Genomic DNA, 17,677 nt, shown 5'->3' with positions numbered 1-17,677 from the left:
GACCGTTCAGCCTCTAGTACATGAACGCTGGTTTCATTCGCGAGATTCGGAAAGTTTTCATGAAGGACTTGTTCCACGACATCTTCTAGACTTCTTTCTTTCTCCTCCCCTTCAGGAATTCCAATAATTCTGACGTTGGAACGCTTCATGGCATCACTTATTTCCCTAATTCTGCTTTCGTGGGATCTAAGCTGTTTGTTCCAGGCTTCCTCCTGATCCTTTCTCTCTATCTGTTTGTCTTCCAGATCACTAATTCTATCTTCTGTCTCAGTTACCCTAGCTTTGAGAGAGTTTAGATTGGATTTGAACTCATTGAGAGCATTGTGGACCTCCTCCCTGGTAGCTTTAAGCTCCGCCCTAACATTGTGAACATCCTGTCTGGTCGCTTTCAGTTCGGCTCTAATCAATTCTGTTTGGTCATCCATGGCTTTCTCCAACCTAGCTATTGCCTGGATAATTGTTAGCCTGAATTCTCTTTCCGACATATTGTCTATGTTGATAGCCGTTAGCTCTGTTGCGGAAGGTCCATCCTCTGTATTTTTCTTCTGTTGGGCATTCCTCCTCCTAGTCATTTTGGTGGGAGAAGACTGAACAGATGTAGCTGGGTGTATCAACTCTGGTGCAGTCAAGGTGCACCCTGGAACACTTCCTGATCTCCGTCTCAGAAGCCTCAGTCTGGGTGCAGAAGCTGAATAAATTCCCCCTTGGATGCTGGCATTGCAGGTTCCAAGTTAAAGACCCTGGGGGCGCAGGATCTTTTGCTCGTCCCCAAAGCCAAGGCAGTGGCGGCTGTCTGGGAGCTCCTGACCGCCAGAGAGGTTCCAAGCAGCAATCGCACACTGAGATTTTGCCGCTGGCCGGGGCTGGGAGTGCCCGGCTTGCGCGCACCTCTTTTCAGAGGCGGCTGTGGGTCGGGCGCGCGTCTGGGGCACTGAGAACGGGGCGCTGGTCCGTAAGCCGCAGGCTGGGCTTTTGCGCGCCTCTGTCCGGGGAAGAGTTTCGCGGGCGCGAGGCTTAGACTTTGAAACAATGGCCCGGGTCAAGAAGGGCCCCAGGGCCTTAGAAACCCAGGAGAGCTGGAGCGACGTGCACGCGCATCTCAAGCTTTGTGGTAGGGCTAGCGCGCGTTCTGCAGACCGGCTCCCATCCCCTCACAGGAGCCGGAACCCCGCGCTCTGGGGCACGCTGGCGGCTTAGGGACCAGGAGCCGGTTTCCCCGCCGCACTCTCTCTGCCTCCGCGCCGGGGAGGCCGTCTGGGACCGGGGACTCAAGCCCCTGTCCCTAGCCGCCCCGATTCCCACAGTTTGCCCCCGCGATCCTTTGCTCTTTTGGAGTGCTTTCAACCAGTCTCCGAGTTAATGCTGGTCCCCAGACGCAGGGCACTCTCGCTCGTATCTGGGTATTACTTTTGCACCGGTCGCCTCTGGTGGCTCCCTCCCCCTTTTGTTTATCTTCCGATATCAGTCCGCTGTTCCCATTCCGCTTTACCTGCTCACTGGCGTCTTCTGCCCCTGTAGAGATCCAGACGTGTATAATTCTGTTCTCAGGCTGATTTCATGGGTGATCAGAGTTCTTTGGTAGGTAATCAGCTCACTTTGGGGTACCAGCTGAAAAGACGCCTCTTCCTAGTACCCCGCCATCTTGTCCCCCGAGCCCTGGAGGTTTCTTAGGAGCAGTTGGGTCCTCTTTGTTCCTCCTAAGGTGCTTTCCTCCCTCACTCGCCCCGCGGGTCTCCTCATTCGTTGGCATGCCATCACATGGCTCGGGACAGGTTGGTATCTCCCTAGATCCTGGACTATCACCCGTTCCCACGGGCAGAGGGCAGGCTGCCAGGGTCCTATCGAGCAGGCTCTCCAGTGAATCCGTGGGGGGCCAAGGGACAATAATCTCTGGCCTGGCAATGGGTGGACAGGGCAGAATGTGAAGAGCTGAGGCAGCAGAGCCGGTTCCCATTGCTAGGCAAGTCTTCCTAATCCAGTGGCCATTTACCCAGCAACAGGATCCCGACGGAGGCGGCTTCTTTTGAGGCCGTGGCAGAAAGAGGCTCTGCAAGCGTTGTTCCAGCAGAACCGGTACCCTGGCATCACCACCAGAGAACGACTGGCCCGAGAGCTAGACATTCCAGAGTCCAGGATCCAGGTAGGCTTAGCTTCTCTTTCATTCTCCCTGGGGCACAAGTTGTGGACACAATCTGGCTGAAGCCAGTGCATGTCAATCTCCATGCCCAGCTGGGAGCTCAGATGCTTTGGCTCCTGTATGGGCATTCCCGGGGACCCCATGCCCTTTGAAGTCTTTCCAAGTCATTTGGTCTGAGAACACGGGGACCACTGCTTGGCATGGCCCGGGCACTCCAACGGGTCAACACATCCAGGCCGACTTCCCCTAGAAATCATTTGCCAGGTCTTATCGCGTGGCCCACACAAAACTCTCTGAGACTTTAGGTATGAGGGACACAAAGGAATGGAAGATACGGAGGTAGCCAGATGAGAGACATAGAGATAGAGGTCGATGATGTACATTCAGATACAGATACAGATACAGATAGATCCAGTTCACCAGTGCTGCCTGACCGTCGGTTCTTCTTTTGCCACTTAGGTGTGGTTCCAGTACGAGCGCTCGAGACAGCTCAGGCAGAGCCGATTGGGGTCTGCAAACTCCCAAGGGGAAGGGCCATCGTGTGGACAGGAACAGCCTCCAGCTTGGACTCCAGGTGAGTCCCCAGCCTACCAAACGGGTCTCTTCTGGAGCTTCTCCTTCACGCAGGAACGGGTCTGCGTGGGCTTGTCAAGGGTTGGGCAAGAGGGCTTAGGAAAGGAACCCACGTTACCTTGTCGCAGCTGCCTTCCGTGTTCCCAGCGATGGACACTCTGTTTACACCGCCTCTGGGGCAGGTGCGTTATTTCTGGGACAGAAAGGCTTTGAATCTTCTTGTCCTGAAAGTGCCAGGAAGGACAGAGTCCTGTTCTTGGGTCCCCTCAGGCTCTAGAGGCAAGTGCTGGCTTGTGTGGGTGGGTCCATGCTGACCTCATGGACTCAGGGAAAGAGAAGCTATTAGGAAAATGTAAAATCACAAACAAACACACACACACACACACTCACACACACACACCCACACACACACAAACACACTCACACACACACAAACAGGCACACACGGACACCAACTTCTCTTTCCACGCTGGATGGGCCTTGGCTCCCAACCCTTCTTTCTAACTCTGCTCTCCTTTCAGAACGTTTCCCAAAGGAGGACAGGAGAAAACGGACAGCCATTTCTCCATCCCAAACCAGTCTCCTCCTTCAAGCCTTTGAGAAGAACCCATTTCCTAGCATTTCTACCAGAGAACAGCTGGGCAGACTCACAGGCCTCCCGGAATGCCGCATTCAGGTACATGTGCGGAGGGTGCCTGTGAACTGTTGAATGTGCAGTGGAGAGTGGCCCCTGAGACATTCCTGGAGAAACGTGGGCTCGTCGGGGTTATCCACGGGGTCCAGTGCCTGGGCAGTAGGGGGAGAGCATGGAGCTTGCAAAGGATAGACTGCACAAAAGCAGAATGTGTCAGCCGAAATGGGGATGCTAGGGGAGGCTGTGAAGGTGAGGTGGTCGTGCCCATGTGTGTAGAAATGGTGCGTGGACAGGAGTGGGGAAACGGAAAAGTTGTCACCTCTCTTGAGGTCATGCAAAGTGTCAGTGCTTCGATGGCTTGGGGTCGCTCTCCATGTGGCCCCCAGGATTTCCTGAGTGTGAGTGGGTTGCCTTCCTGTGAGTGGCCAAGTGTTTGTCAGTGACCTGGGTCTCAGCAACCCCAGGGCGAGAATGGATCCTGCTCACAAGCCACACCTTTTCTGGATAACCTAATCATTTAGGATTATCGGCCCTCGGATTCTTGGCCAGGTGGGGGAGAGGTCCCGGGGGGGCCCAGTTGAGCAGGCTTGTTCTCCCCGAGCTCCAGAGAGACTTGTTTCTAGTTAAGTACCTGTGAAACAGCTTTATGGTCAATGGAAGTAGACTCTCCGCAAGGCACTCCTTTAGGGCCAGAGCCCGTGAGCCTGCTTTAAGGAGGCATGTACGGGCCTGGCCCCTGACAAGTCTTGTCCCTGGAAAGAGGGGAGGCTCAGGGTGCTCGTTCCTGAGAACCCCCTTCTCATCCAGCCAGCGGAGGAATACAGAGAGGCAAATCCAACGCGGGTGTGGTTGATTTGGAGTCCTGGCGGTCCATGACTACCCCTGGGGGCTCAAGACCTGTGCCTGTAGACGGAGTGTGTCGATGTGAGGCCAGTTCCGCAGCTGGGCTGAAGGCCTCCAAGGCAGAGGAGGTGGTTTGCCATTGGGATCACATCCAGTCAGACACTGGGGGTCAAATGCTGAGGGACGCCCGGAGGACTTGGAGTAGGCTGGGAAAGGAGGGCAGGTGGTCAGCTAAGTCTTGGCCCCAAGACTCAAGGAATGGCTGGTCAGGAAGCTGCAATGGGCAAACAAAGAGAGCGCTAGGCAGGGACCACGCAGAGCACTACAGAGGGGAGCTCAGCAGAGCAGAGCACAGCAGAGCAGAGCTGAGCGGCTGCCATTCCATCCAGTCAAGTGGGAATTCCATCGAGACCAGGTGTCCACAGTTGCCTGGGACTTGCCCCTACTTCACAAGAGCCAGGTGAAAGGGGTGAACCGAGTTGCCCTGAGAGTCAGAGCAACAGACCTGGCCTTCTTCCTGAGAGATCCCAAGCAGGGGAAGGGGCAGGCCGAGGTGGTGTCTGTCACTTCTTCTCATTCTCATGTCCGCAACCCCTCTTCTCTGTCCCAGGTCTGGTTCCAGAACAGAAGAGCTCGGCACCCAGGGCAGAGCAGAAGTGGCCCCTCGAATGACCGGGCGGCAAACCAGGAAGCCAGTCCTCACATGACTGTCCCAGGGGACCCAGGATGCTCTCAGCCCGGCGTCCCTGGATGCTCTCAGCTTCTGGCTCCTGCTCCTTCCAATCCTCTGGGAAGCATGCAGGCTTTTGCTGCAGCGACCCTTCCTGTCCTCTCCATGGGCTTTGCCCCTCTGGTTTCCTGTGGGGGCCCTGGGAGCCAGGCCGTGGAGGCCACTACGGCCCCGCCCACCCAAGCCTGGCAGGGAGGAAGCAACTCTCCCACTCCTGAAGCCATGAGGAGCCATTCCCTGATGGGACCGACTCAGGGATGGTGCCTTTCAGCTCTCCATGCCCCTCTTTGTCCCCTGACCCAAGGGGAATGCCAGCGGCAACAGGAGCACCCTGGCTTGGTACCCGTGCCCTTCCAAGGCTATCCCCTGTCTCCAGATGACAATCCTTGCCAACCAGTACAGGAGTCAGGGCCCTTGGGTAGCCACTATGCCCCACAGTGGTTGGGCAAGGGGTCCGGAATTGTCATGAGCACAGGACAGGCTCCGGATGCAGCAGCTGGGCAGCCTGCACACGCTGAGACCCCTGGCTGGCGGTGGAAGGCCCCCCCTGCTGCTGGGCTCACTAGTGCACTGGACCCACAGCACCCATCTTCTGCAGAAGCCTCAAGTTTCTTAGAGGAGTTTCTATCAGCCACAGAGAGGGAAGAAGACACACAGCCTTATCCGAGTGGGCATCTGTGGCAGGAGGAGCCTCCGGGACCCTTGGAAGCACCCCTCAGTGAGGACGAGTTTCAGGACCTGCTGGCCATGCTGCACGATTCCACATGGCCTCACGCCTAGGACCAGGGAGGCCTCGGCTTCCCCACTCCCCATTCATTCAGACGTCCTTTTCTGAGAGGCAGTCCTTTACAGGACAGCAAGGACGAGGAACAAGAAACAAGGCTCATGCTCCAGCGAAAGCCTGAGGCCCCAAAGGAGCATCTGCCTCTTGGAAAGACAGAAGGGTGCTCCTCCCTGCCGCGTGGACGGGGCTCCATGGCATTCCCGATGGTCATCAATCTCCACAAGGCACCTGAAGGCATTAAGGACACTGGGCACTTTATACCCTCCCTGACACCTGAGTGACCACGGGCAGGACACACACCGGCCCTCCTCCCTGCCATCGCCCTAGACTCTGGGGCCAGGGAAACTCTGGCCCTGGCAGCAAACCTAAGCAAGGAAGAGAAGTTAGAGGACACCTCCCCCATGCCTTTGCCTCCTGATGAAGCAGAACGTCCAATCTGCAGAAGCTGAGCGTGTAGACCAAGACAGCACGCTACAAGTCTCCCCTGAGGGGGCCCAGGGAGGCCAAGCCATCCGGGCTGGGAGGGCTCGGAACCAGCCAAATGGGAAACGACCGCAGGCCCCCATTGCCCAGAGATCCTGTCCCAGCCAAAGTCCAGAATGCCCTGTGGACTTTGCCTGCCTGGCTTATTGCCCTGGAGCCATTCCAGTGGACACAGCATGACAGTTCCGGGGATGACAGTCAGTCTCAGAAGGCATTCCAGCAATGAGGGGACCAATGTGGCTCTTTCCAGAACCTTTGCACTTCTTTTTTTCCCTGTCTCTGGTTGGTGTCTATCAGCATGCTCACTACATACAATGTTCTCTCGCTTTTCAGGAAGAAGACAGATACTCCCTGTCAGCATCTTTGTGATCTTCCTTTGGCGGGGCCACTCCTCTCCCTTGCGAAAGGGAACTTTGAGGAAATCCATCCTGGATTTTCAAGGTCCATGGGACACTCCATTGACATAATAAACCTATCTTTGGCTCCCCAGTACGGTGTCTGGTCATGATTCATTCCGATCCCCAACCGTCCGGTCATGCTTGCCCATCCTCAGAGACTGGTGATGCTTTCTGGCCCAGGGATGGACTGTGGAAGCCATCGGCATGTCCACGTGTAGTTCGGATCTTCTGGCACAGACAAGCCCGAGAGGCTGCACCAACACTTCCTAGCAGTCATCCCCCTCCGCCTGCATGGAGGGTGCCTTCTGTGCAAGCATTCCTCCAAGGGATGTAGGTGGAGCACAAGTGGAAGTCTTTCCACGCACACTGTACCTGACTCCACTCTTCTCAGCGGAGGCCAAATTCCCACGTAAGGATCATCATGGAAGGCAGGCATTGAGTCACAGCCCCCTCCCCCAACCTTGCTTTATGCCCCTGCCCTTCCTCCTTTTCTCTCTTTCCCTTTCTTCAGATCTCAGTCGACCTTTCCTTCTTCCTCTATCTCATTTTCTTTCACACGTGGATACCTGCAGATGTCCACACAGTCTCACGATCATGCTTATGCTTCTTAGAGTATGGGTACAGAACCACCGGGGAAAGGGATGTGGTCAAAACCTTTTGTAATTTCAGGTGGGCTTCACTGGGTTATTTCCTCGGTTTTTTCTTCTGTCCCTACCTCTTTCCCATGTGCCCTGGGAGATGAGAGGCTGTGTATTTGGTTTCTTGAGTCCAACCCTAAACCCATGGCCAACACGTATGGGATCCATGTTGCAAGGAACCAAAGAAGTCTGACCTTGGTCACTTCCGGCCAACTCGATCTCTCTCACTATCCACATGCTCTTTTGCACAAATGTATCTGTAGCCCCATGTGGCTACGTGCCTAGTTCCACAGGTGGATCGCGGGTATATCTCTGTGGATGGAGCTTGTGCTGGAAACCCTCCACATCTCACCAGCCCTAGTGTTTTGTTCTTCAGTTGGCTCTAGGGATACATCAACCTGTAGCTTTTGTAGGCTGGGTGGAAGCTAGTGTCTCTCCCTCCCCGAACAGAGTGGGTTAGGATATCTGGAATGTGCCTAGCCAAAGTGTCCTCGGGACAGACGGGGTTTGGGTTGTGTCTAGAGAAGCTACACGGTGGAATGGCTCTCTTGTGGGGTTGGGAGGACCTCAGTCTCCTCTGGCCGTGTTTCCAAGGTCTGTGGATTCTTGGGGCTGGCCTTTCTGCACACATGATGTGGAGGGAAGAACAGGGCTGCAGCCACACTGGGGTCCAAGGCCAGCCACACCAGATTCTCAAGGACGGACATGAGCCCTGGAGCCTGTCCTCTCCATGCATGGCCAGTGCCATGCACATCAGCGAGGTCTCAAGCCCCTGGCATGTGTGCGACACGCAGCACCACTCTGGAAAATAGCTTGGCAGAGGAGGTGTCCATGTGGAAGCTGCAGGAAGTCTGCCCGTTAGCGGGTTCTTACTCGTGGGCTTGGAGGCCAAGGCCCCAGGGCCTCGGATCTGTCAGGGCCTCTTCCCCCAGCTGTGCCACCCCTGGGATCCCTCAAAGGGATCGTCTCGCCCTCTGATAGAGATCACCCAAGCGGAAGAATGAGGCGCCAAAAACAGGATCCACGTGTCTGCGGGACATGGTCTCGGGGCTTCAGCACGGCTCCTCGTCTTGTTGAGGGTCAGCCTCAGGCAGTGCCTGGAGGCCACCTGCAACGTCAGGACAGCAATGTCTGGAAAAGCCACAGAGAGCTGCGCTGATGGTCAGCTGCCCTCGATAGGCTCCAGTCAGGACTCGGCACTTGACCATTGTGGGGGTTTTGCGCATTCCTCAAACCTCTGTGCTCAGACAACGGCGCCCAGAAAGTTCGAGGGCACCCTCTGGGGAGGCCCCCTGCCCACCTGTCTCCTCGTGCTGCAAGCCACCATGGGGAAAAGCCCAGCCAGGAGAGCCACCAACTACCTGGCCGGGGAGATCCCCTCGAGCTTCCAGGAGATGCGATTACTCTGTTTCTGCAGATGCCGTTTCTTGACCGAAAGCCACTGGTTCCTCTGGGACGGAAGCACGAGCACACCCTCTGACCCGCACACACACTCACCCCTACCATTAGGAAATGCTCTGGGACTGCCGTCACGTCCTGCGAAAATGACTCCCTTTTCCGCCTCTTTCTACTGGGTTCTACTTGTCTCCCTGTGGTTCACCTCATGGAACTGCAGAGCCGAGTGAGCCAAAAGGCAATGGGTGCGTCATTTGGTTCTCTGTGTACCATTTCCTTTTGGGCCGCTGGTTGGCTGTCGGGTTGCTTGGTAGTTGCCTGGCCGATTCAATAACTGGCCGGCTCTGGGAATCCACTGAAGCGGTCGACTGATGGCACATTCCATCTCATCTTCCTTTTGACCACAGATGGGACCACCACAATGTAAGCGGAGTTAGGTATTTTGTATACACACACACACACACCCACACACACGCACACGCACACACACAAACACAGACCAGCTTCACAGGAGAGGCAACTTGGCCCTTCCGGATTCCATTCTGCTTTGAATTGATCTGAACTTCTCCATCTGCTTCCCAGGTTCCTGCAGCTGGCTTCTCCTCCTAGGTCATTATTACGTAGGGCGCTCCATTGAGAGCTCAAGTCTCTCTGGCTACGCCCTGCCAAGAGCAGTGAAGAATAGGAACACCAGGTGGAGCCAGTGGAAACCCAAAGTCATGGAGTCGTCATAGCACAGACTGTTTCTCTCTGGCAAACCTAGGGAGGCCTGAATCCCTCTCAGACGGCGGAGAGCGTTGATTCCCTTAGACCAGGACATGGTAGCATCTCCACTTGTCTCAAACACTGCACGTTCACATGTCCCAAGCCTTTCCTCCGAACTTGTGGTTCCCTTGTCCCCACAAGCAGCTAAGGCTGTGGAGCAATCCATTCCACATACATGGCGATGGCTGGCTCGAAATCTCTCTCTTCCGTGCCTCCTATCTCAGCTGTCTGATCTCAGTGTCCTGCCTGGATCCACAGGGAAGTGTTGCTTCACGAGCTGCCTGGGACCTGCCTGGGTGTCTTTGGAAACGGAATCCCCAATCGTGGAAGGCACCGAGACAGCAAGCCAAGTGGGTGACCAGTCCCAATTGGCGGGGGAAGGTGAAGATACCAGGGCATTTACCATATAATCTGTTTATTCAAGTAATGCAAAAATCAGCAAACATGGAACAAAAGGGGAGAAAAGGAAAGCTGTCCAATGAAACAAGACCGGCGTTCCGATAAAGACACAGTACACATAAACAGTGGAAAGAAAGATCGAAAGCCATGTGATGCAATAGAAGGGAACTTAATTAGGAGGCTCGTCTTGGGAAGCCAAAGGGGACTCGCGTTCCACACCCACATGCCAGAATCTGAAACAAGGGTAGAACGGCCTTCACCGGGTCCAGTCCTAGACACAGTCCCAGATGGGGTGTGTTATCAAAGGAACGAGAATGAGGCAAAGAGAATGCTATGCCAAGCTTTATACTATGCCGAGTATTAGAAGTCAGACTGACCAGCCAGGGGAACGAGACCGACACGAAGTGAACGTTATGCAAAGCTTTCTTCAATGCCCAGCATTGGAAGTCAGACTGACAGGCCAGGGCCGCCTCCGAAGAGAGCGACCCGGCCCCGATCTCACGGGCTGGTTGTATAGAGCATAACCGCAGGCCTCAAGGCATGTGGCTTCTGTGGTTAGGGCGTTTACTTCCGGAATCGATGCCCGGTACCGATCCCAGGAACCACTGGGGCATTGATTCCCGGAATGCAGTCCGTGGATGTAAACAACAGTATGGCTACCTAGGCAATATGGAGTGGCTCTGGCTAAGCAGGCCCTAATAGTTAAACAGGTGTGAACATTAAATCGGCCCTAACAGTCCCCAGAGTCTCAACAGCACCGTTCGATGTCAGGGCTGTCATCCTGGAGACAAGCTTGCAGGAGTGGGAGAGGCACATTCCATGCAGAGGAGGGTGGGTCGGGCACATCCACCTGCCCAGGTCCAGCTCTCGGCTCAGGTGGTCCCGAAATCCTGCTGAACACCTCTTCTCCCAAAGGTCGGAACCACTGAAGGCAGGGCTTCACTTCGACAGGAGCTGTCGAAGTGATTGGGGGTGGGCCATCCTAGGCTTTGATCAGATGCACGCTCCCAGGTCCTGCCCAGTCGACCGGCCAGTGCTCTGGGACCCGAGGTACTGCAGCGGCATGGCTCCCACCAGCACATCAAGGGGTAAGTTACCCTCAGAGGCCCTGCTCCCCGCTTGTTTTCCCCAAAGGCCCCGGTTACTTTCCGGGATTTCGGGGCACTAAGAGGGTCCACCCTGCCAGCCGGGACACAGGCTGGAAGGTTCTGATCCACAGAGGATTGGGGGAAGGGGATCGAGAGAGGCTTGCGCGTGGCCGCCGTCGGAAGCAAAACTGAAGTCGGTGGGCAGGAGTCCCAACAAGAGTCCCGCTTTGGAAAATAGGCAAGCTAGATCTCAGGGGGCAGAGTATGGGTCGAGGTTCGGCACCTCTTTCAGGTGTCACTGACAAAAATGGAACTTTCACCTCCAACGCGGCAGCACTCGGCAGGATGTACTGTCGGATTTTTCCTGGATGTTTCTTAGGAGCAGTTGGGTCCTCTTTGTTCCTCCTAAGGTGCTTTCCTCCCTCACTCGCCCCGCGGGTCTCCTCATTCGTTGGCATGCCATCACATGGCTCGGGACAGGTTGGTATCTCCCTAGATCCTGGACTATCACCCGTTCCCACGGGCAGAGGGCAGGCTGCCAGGGTCCTATCGAGCAGGCTCTCCAGTGAATCCGTGGGGGGCCAAGGGACAATAATCTCTGGCCTGGCAATGGGTGGACAGGGCAGAATGTGAAGAGCTGAGGCAGCAGAGCCGGTTCCCATTGCTAGGCAAGTCTTCCTAATCCAGTGGCCAATTACCCTGCAACAGGATCCCGACGGAGGCGGCTTCTTTTGAGGCCGTGGCAGAAAGAGGCTCTGCAAGCGTTGTTCCAGCAGAACCGGTACCCTGGCATCACCACCAGAGAACGACTGGCCCGAGAGCTAGACATTCCAGAGTCCAGGATCCAGGTAGGCTTAGCTTCTCTTTCATTCTCCCTGGGGCACAAGTTGTGGACACAATCTGGCTGAAGCCAGTGCATGTCAATCTCCATGCCCAGCTGGGAGCTCAGATGCTTTGGCTCCTGTATGGGCATTCCCGGGGACCCCATGCCCTTTGAAGTCTTTCCAAGTCATTTGGTCTGAGAACACGGGGACCACTGCTTGGCATGGCCCGGGCACTCCAACGGGTCAACACATCCAGGCCGACTTCCCCTAGAAATCATTTGCCAGGTCTTATCGCGTGGCCCACACAAAACTCTCTGAGACTTTAGGTATGAGGGACACAAAGGAATGGAAGATACGGAGGTAGCCAGATGAGAGACATAGAGATAGAGGTCGATGATGTACATTCAGATACAGATACAGATACAGATAGATCCAGTTCACCAGTGCTGCCTGACCGTCGGTTCTTCTTTTGCCACTAAGGTGTGGTTCCAGAACGAGCGCTCGAGACAGCTCGGGCAGAGCCGATTGGGGTCTGCAAACTCCCAAGGGGAAGGGCCATCGTGTGGACAGGAACAGCCTCCAGCTCGGACTCCAGGTGAGTCCCCAGCCTACCAAACGGGTCTCTTCTGGAGCTTCTCCTTCACGCAGGAACGGGTCTGCGTGGGCTTGTCAAGGGTTGGGCAAGAGGGCTTAGGAAAGGAACCCACGTTACCTTGTCGCAGCTGCCTTCCGTGTTCCCAGCGATGGACACTCTGTTTACACCGCCTCTGGGGCAGGTGCGTTATTTCTGGGACAGAAAGGCTGTGAATCTTCTTGTCCTGAAAGTGCCAGGAAGGACAGAGTCCTGTTCTTGGGTCCCCTCAGGCTCTAGAGGCAAGTGCTGGCTTGTGTGGGTGGGTCCATGCTGACCTCATGGACTCAGGGAAAGAGAAGCTATTAGGAAAATGTAAAATCACAAACAAACACACACACACACACACACACACACAAACACACTCACACACACACACACAGGCACACACGGACACCAACTTCTCTTTCCACGCTGGATGGGCCTTGGCTCCCAACCCTTCTTTCTAACTCTGCTCTCCTTTCAGAACGTTTCCCAAAGGAGGACAGGAGAAAACGGACAGCCATTTCTCCATCCCAAACCAGTCTCCTCCTTCAAGCCTTTGAGAAGAACCCATTTCCTAGCATTTCTACCAGAGAACAGCTGGCCAGACTCACAGGCCTCCCGGAATGCCGCATTCAGGTACATGTGCGGAGGGTGCCTGTGAACTGTTGAATGTGCAGTGGAGAGTGGCCCCTGAGACATTCCTGGAGAAACGTGGGCTCGTCGGGGTTATCCACGGGGTCCAGTGCCTGGGCAGTAGGGGGAGAGCATGGAGCTTGCAAAGGATAGACTGCACAAAAGCAGAATGTGTCAGCCGAAATGGGGATGCTAGGGGAGGCTGTGAAGGTGAGGTGGTCGTGCCCATGTGTGTAGAAATGGCGCGTGGACAGGAGTGGGGAAACGGAAAAGTTGTCACCTCTCTTGAAGTCATCCAAAGTGTCAGTGCTTCGATGGCTTGGGGGCGCTCTCCATGTGGCCCCCAGGATTTCCTGAGTGTGAGTGGGTTGCCTTCCTGTGAGTGGCCAAGTGTTTGTCAGTGACCTGGGTCTCAGCAACCCCAGGGCGAGAATGGATCCTGCTCACAAGCCACACCTTTTCTGGATAACCTAATCATTTAGGATTATCGGCCCTCGGATTCTTGGCCAGGTGGGGGAGAGGTCCCGGGGGGGGGGGGCCCAGTTGAGCAGGCTTGTTCTCCCCGAGCTCCAGAGAGACTTGTTTCTAGTTAAGTACCTGTGAAACAGCTTTATGGTCAATGGAAGTAGACTCTCCGCAAGGCACTCCTTTAGGGCCAGAGCCCGTGAGCCTGCTTTAAGGAGGCATGTACGGGCCTGGCCCCTGACAAGTCTTGTCCCTGGAAAGAGGGGAGGCTCAGGGTGCTCGTTCCTGAGAACCCCCTTCTCATCCAGCCAGCGGAGGAATACAGAGAGGCAAATCCAACGCGGGTGTGGTTGATTTGGAGTCCTGGCGGTCCATGACTTCCCCTGGGGGCTCAAGACCTGTGCCTGTAGACGGAGTGTGTCGATGTGAGGCCAGTTCCGCAGCTGGGCTGAAGGCCTCCAAGGCAGAGGAGGTGGTTTGCCATTGGGATCACATCCAGTCAGACACTGGGGGTCAAATGCTGAGGGACGCCCGGAGGACTTGGAGTAGGCTGGGAAAGGAGGGCAGGTGGTCAGCTAAGTCTTGGCCCCAAGACTCAAGGAATGGCTGGTCAGGAAGCTGCAATGGGCAAACAAAGAGAGCGCTAGGCAGGAACCACGCAGAGCACTACAGAGGGGAGCTCAGCAGAGCAGAGCACAGCAGAGCAGAGCTGAGCGGCTGCCATTCCATCCAGTCAAGTGGGAATTCCATCGAGACCAGGTGTCCACAGTTGCCTGGGACTTGCCCCTACTTCACAAGAGCCAGGTGAAAGGGGTGAACCGAGTTGCCCTGAGAGTCAGAGCAACAGACCTGGCCTTCTTCCTGAGAGATCCCGAGCAGGGGAAGGGGCAGGCCGAGGTGGTGTCTGTCACTTCTTCTCATTCTCATGTCCGCAACCCCTCTTCTCTGTCCCAGGTCTGGTTCCAGAACAGAAGAGCTCGGCACCCAGGGCAGAGCAGAAGTGGCCCCTCGAATGACCGGGCGGCAAACCAGGAAGCCAGTCCTCACATGACTGTCCCAGGGGACCCAGGATGCTCTCAGCCCGGCGTCCCTGGATGCTCTCAGCTTCTGGCTCCTGCTCCTTCCAATCCTCTGGGAAGCATGCAGGCTTTTGCTGCAGCGACCCTTCCTGTCCTCTCCATGGGCTTTGCCCCTCTGGTTTCCTGTGGGGGCCCTGGGAGCCAGGCCGTGGAGGCCACTACGGCCCCGCCCACCCAAGCCTGGCAGGGAGGAAGCAACTCTCCCACTCCTGAAGCCATGAGGAGCCATTCCCTGATGGGACCGACTCAGGGATGGTGCCTTTCAGCTCTCCATGCCCCTCTTTGTCCCCTGACCCAAGGGGAATGCCAGCGGCAACAGGAGCACCCTGGCTTGGTACCCGTGCCCTTCCAAGGCTATCCCCTGTCTCCAGATGACAATCCTTGCCAACCAGTACAGGAGGCAGGGCCCTTGGGTAGCCACTATGCCCCACAGTGGTTGGGCAAGGGGTCCGGAATTGTCGTGAGCACAGGACAGGCTCCGGATGCAGCAGCTGGGCAGCCTGCACACGCTGAGACCCCTGGCTGGCGGTGGAAGGCCCCCCCTGCTGCTGGGCTCACTAGTGCACTGGACCCACAGCACCCATCTTCTGCAGAAGCCTCAAGTTTCTTAGAGGAGTTTCTATCAGCCACAGAGAGGGAAGAAGACACACAGCCTTATCCGAGTGGGCATCTGTGGCAGGAGGAGCCTCCGGGACCCTTGGAAGCACCCCTCAGTGAGGACGAGTTTCAGGACCTGCTGGCCATGCTGCACGATTCCACATGGCCTCACGCCTAGGACCAGGGAGGCCTCGGCTTCCCCACTCCCCATTCATTCAGACGTCCTTTTCTGAGAGGCAGTCCTTTACAGGACAGCAAGGACGAGGAACAAGAAACAAGGCTCATGCTCCAGCGAAAGCCTGAGGCCCCAAAGGAGCATCTGCCTCTTGGAAAGACAGAAGGGTGCTCCTCCCTGCCGCGTGGACGGGGCTCCATGGCATTCCCGATGGTCATCAATCTCCACAAGGCACCTGAAGGCCTTAAGGACACTGGGCACTTTATACCCTCCCTGACACCTGAGTGACCACGGGCAGGACACACACCGGCCCTCCTCCCTGCCATCGCCCTAGACTCTGGGGCCAGGGAAACTCTGGCCCTGGCAGCAAACCTAAGCAAGGAAGAGAAGTTAGAGGACACCTCCCCCATGCCTTTGCCTCCTGATGAAGCAGAACGTCCAATCTGCAGAAGCTGATCGTGTAGACCAAGACAGCATGCTACAAGTCTCCCCTGAGGGGGCCCAGGGAGGCCAAGCCATCCGGGCTGGGAGGGCTCGGAACCAGCCAAATGGGAAACGACCGCAGGCCCCCATTGCCCAGAGATCCTGTCCCAGCCAAAGTCCAGAATGCCCTGTGGACTTTGCCTGCCTGGCTTATTGCCCTGGAGCCATTCCAGTGGACACAGCATGACAGTTCCGGGGATGACAGTCAGTCTCAGAAGGCATTCCAGCAATGAGGGGACCAATGTGGCTCTTTCCAGAACCTTTGCACTTCTTTTTTTCCCTGTCTCTCATTGGTGTCTATCAGCATGCTCACTACATACAATGTTCTCTCGCTATTCAGGAAGAAGACAGATACTCCCTGTCAGCATCTTTGTGATCTTCCTTTGGCGGGGCCACTCCTCTCCCTTGCGAAAGGGAACTTTGAGGAAATCCATCCTGGATTTTCAAGGTCCATGGGACACTCCATTGACATAATAAACCTATCTTTGGCTCCCCAGTACGGTGTCTGGTCATGATTCATTCCGATCCCCAACCGTCCGGTCATGCTTGCCCATCCTCAGAGACTGGTGATGCTTTCTGGCCCAGGGATGGACTGTGGAAGCCATCGGCATGTCCACGTGTAGTTCGGATCTTCTGGCACAGACAAGCCCGAGAGGCTGCACCAACACTTCCTAGCAGTCATCCCCCTCCGCCTGCACGGAGGGTGCCTTCTGTGCAAGCATTCCTCCAAGGGATGTAGGTGGAGCACAAGTGGAAGTCTTTCCACGCACACTGTACCTGACTCCACTCTTCTCAGCGGAGGCCAAATTCCCACGTAAGGATCATCATGGAAGGCAGGCATTGAGTCACAGCCCCCTCCCCCAACCTTGCTTTATGCCCCTGCCCTTCCTCCTTTTCTCTCTTTCCCTTTCTTCAGATCTCAGTCGACCTTTCCTTCTTCCTCTATCTCATTTTCTTTCACACGTGGATACCTGCAGATGTCCACACAGTCTCACGATCATGCTTATGCTTCTTAGAGTATGGGTACAGAACCACCGGGGAAAGGGATGTGGTCAAAACCTTTTGTAATTTCAGGTGGGCTTCACTGGGTTATTTCCTCGGTTTTTTCTTCTGTCCCTACCTCTTTCCCATGTGCCCTGGGAGATGAGAGGCTGTGTATTTGGTTTCTTGAGTCCAACCCTAAACCCATGGCCAACACGTATGGGATCCATGTTGCAAGGAACCAAAGAAGTCTGACCTTGGTCACTTCCGGCCAACTCGATCTCTCTCACTATCCACATGCTCTTTTGCACAAATGTATCTGTAGCCCCATGTGGCTACGTGCCTAGTTCCACAGGTGGATCGCGGGTATATCTCTGTGGATGGAGCTTGTGCTGGAAACCCTCCACATCTCACCAGCCCTAGTGTTTTGTTCTTCAGTTGGCTCTAGGGATACATCAACCTGTAGCTTTTGTAGGCTGGGTGGAAGCTAGTGTCTCTCCCTCCCCGAACAGAGTGGGTTAGGATATCTGGAATGTGCCTAGCCAAAGTGTCCTCGGGACAGACGGGGTTTGGGTTGTGTCTAGAGAAGCTACACGGTGGAATGGCTCTCTTGTGGGGTTGGGAGGACCTCAGTCTCCTCTGGCCGTGTTTCCAAGGTCTGTGGATTCTTGGGGCTGGCCTTTCTGCACACATGATGTGGAGGGAAGAACAGGGCTGCAGCCACACTGGGGTCCAAGGCCAGCCACACCAGATTCTCAAGGACGGACATGAGCCCTGGAGCCTGTCCTCTCCATGCATGGCCAGTGCCATGCACATCAGCGAGGTCTCAAGCCCCTGGCATGTGTGCAACACGCAGCACCACTCTGGAAAATAGCTTGGCAGAGGAGGTGTCCATGTGGAAGCTGCAGGAAGTCTGCCCGTTAGCGGGTTCTTACTCGTGGGCTTGGAGGCCAAGGC

At 55.7% G+C, this 17,677-nt stretch overlaps 1 protein-coding gene across 1 annotated transcript; it reads left to right on the top strand.

The window, feature by feature from the left end:
* The first annotated feature begins 10,842 nt into the window (after window positions 1-10,842).
* Window positions 10,843-15,259, top strand: LOC122912221 (double homeobox protein A-like). The gene is made up of 6 exons (XM_044257731.1): window positions 10,843-10,867; window positions 11,576-11,715; window positions 12,172-12,273; window positions 12,803-12,943; window positions 14,360-14,444; window positions 14,784-15,259. The coding sequence occupies exons 1-6, from the start codon at window positions 10,843-10,845 to the stop codon at window positions 15,257-15,259; spliced, it is 969 nt and encodes a 322-aa protein (XP_044113666.1).
* Window positions 15,260-17,677: the final 2,418 nt, after the last annotated feature.

This window comes from Neovison vison, chromosome 1 (assembly GCF_020171115.1).
Source record: "Neovison vison isolate M4711 chromosome 1, ASM_NN_V1, whole genome shotgun sequence".
In the NCBI taxonomy this organism is placed as follows: Eukaryota; Metazoa; Chordata; class Mammalia; order Carnivora; family Mustelidae; genus Neogale; species Neogale vison.
This window is presented reverse-complemented; position numbering and strand designations above follow the sequence as displayed.

Excerpts from the sequence above, each read along its gene's own strand:
- LOC122912221 (XM_044257731.1), top strand. The coding sequence starts at position 10,843 with ATGGCTCCCACCAGCACATCAAGGG. Across the intron at positions 12,944-14,359 it reads TCCCGGAATGCCGCATTCAG|GTCTGGTTCCAGAACAGAAG; the intron begins GTACATGTGCGG and ends TCTCTGTCCCAG. Across the intron at positions 14,445-14,783 it reads GGCGGCAAACCAGGAAGCCA|GGGAATGCCAGCGGCAACAG; the intron begins GTCCTCACATGA and ends CCCTGACCCAAG.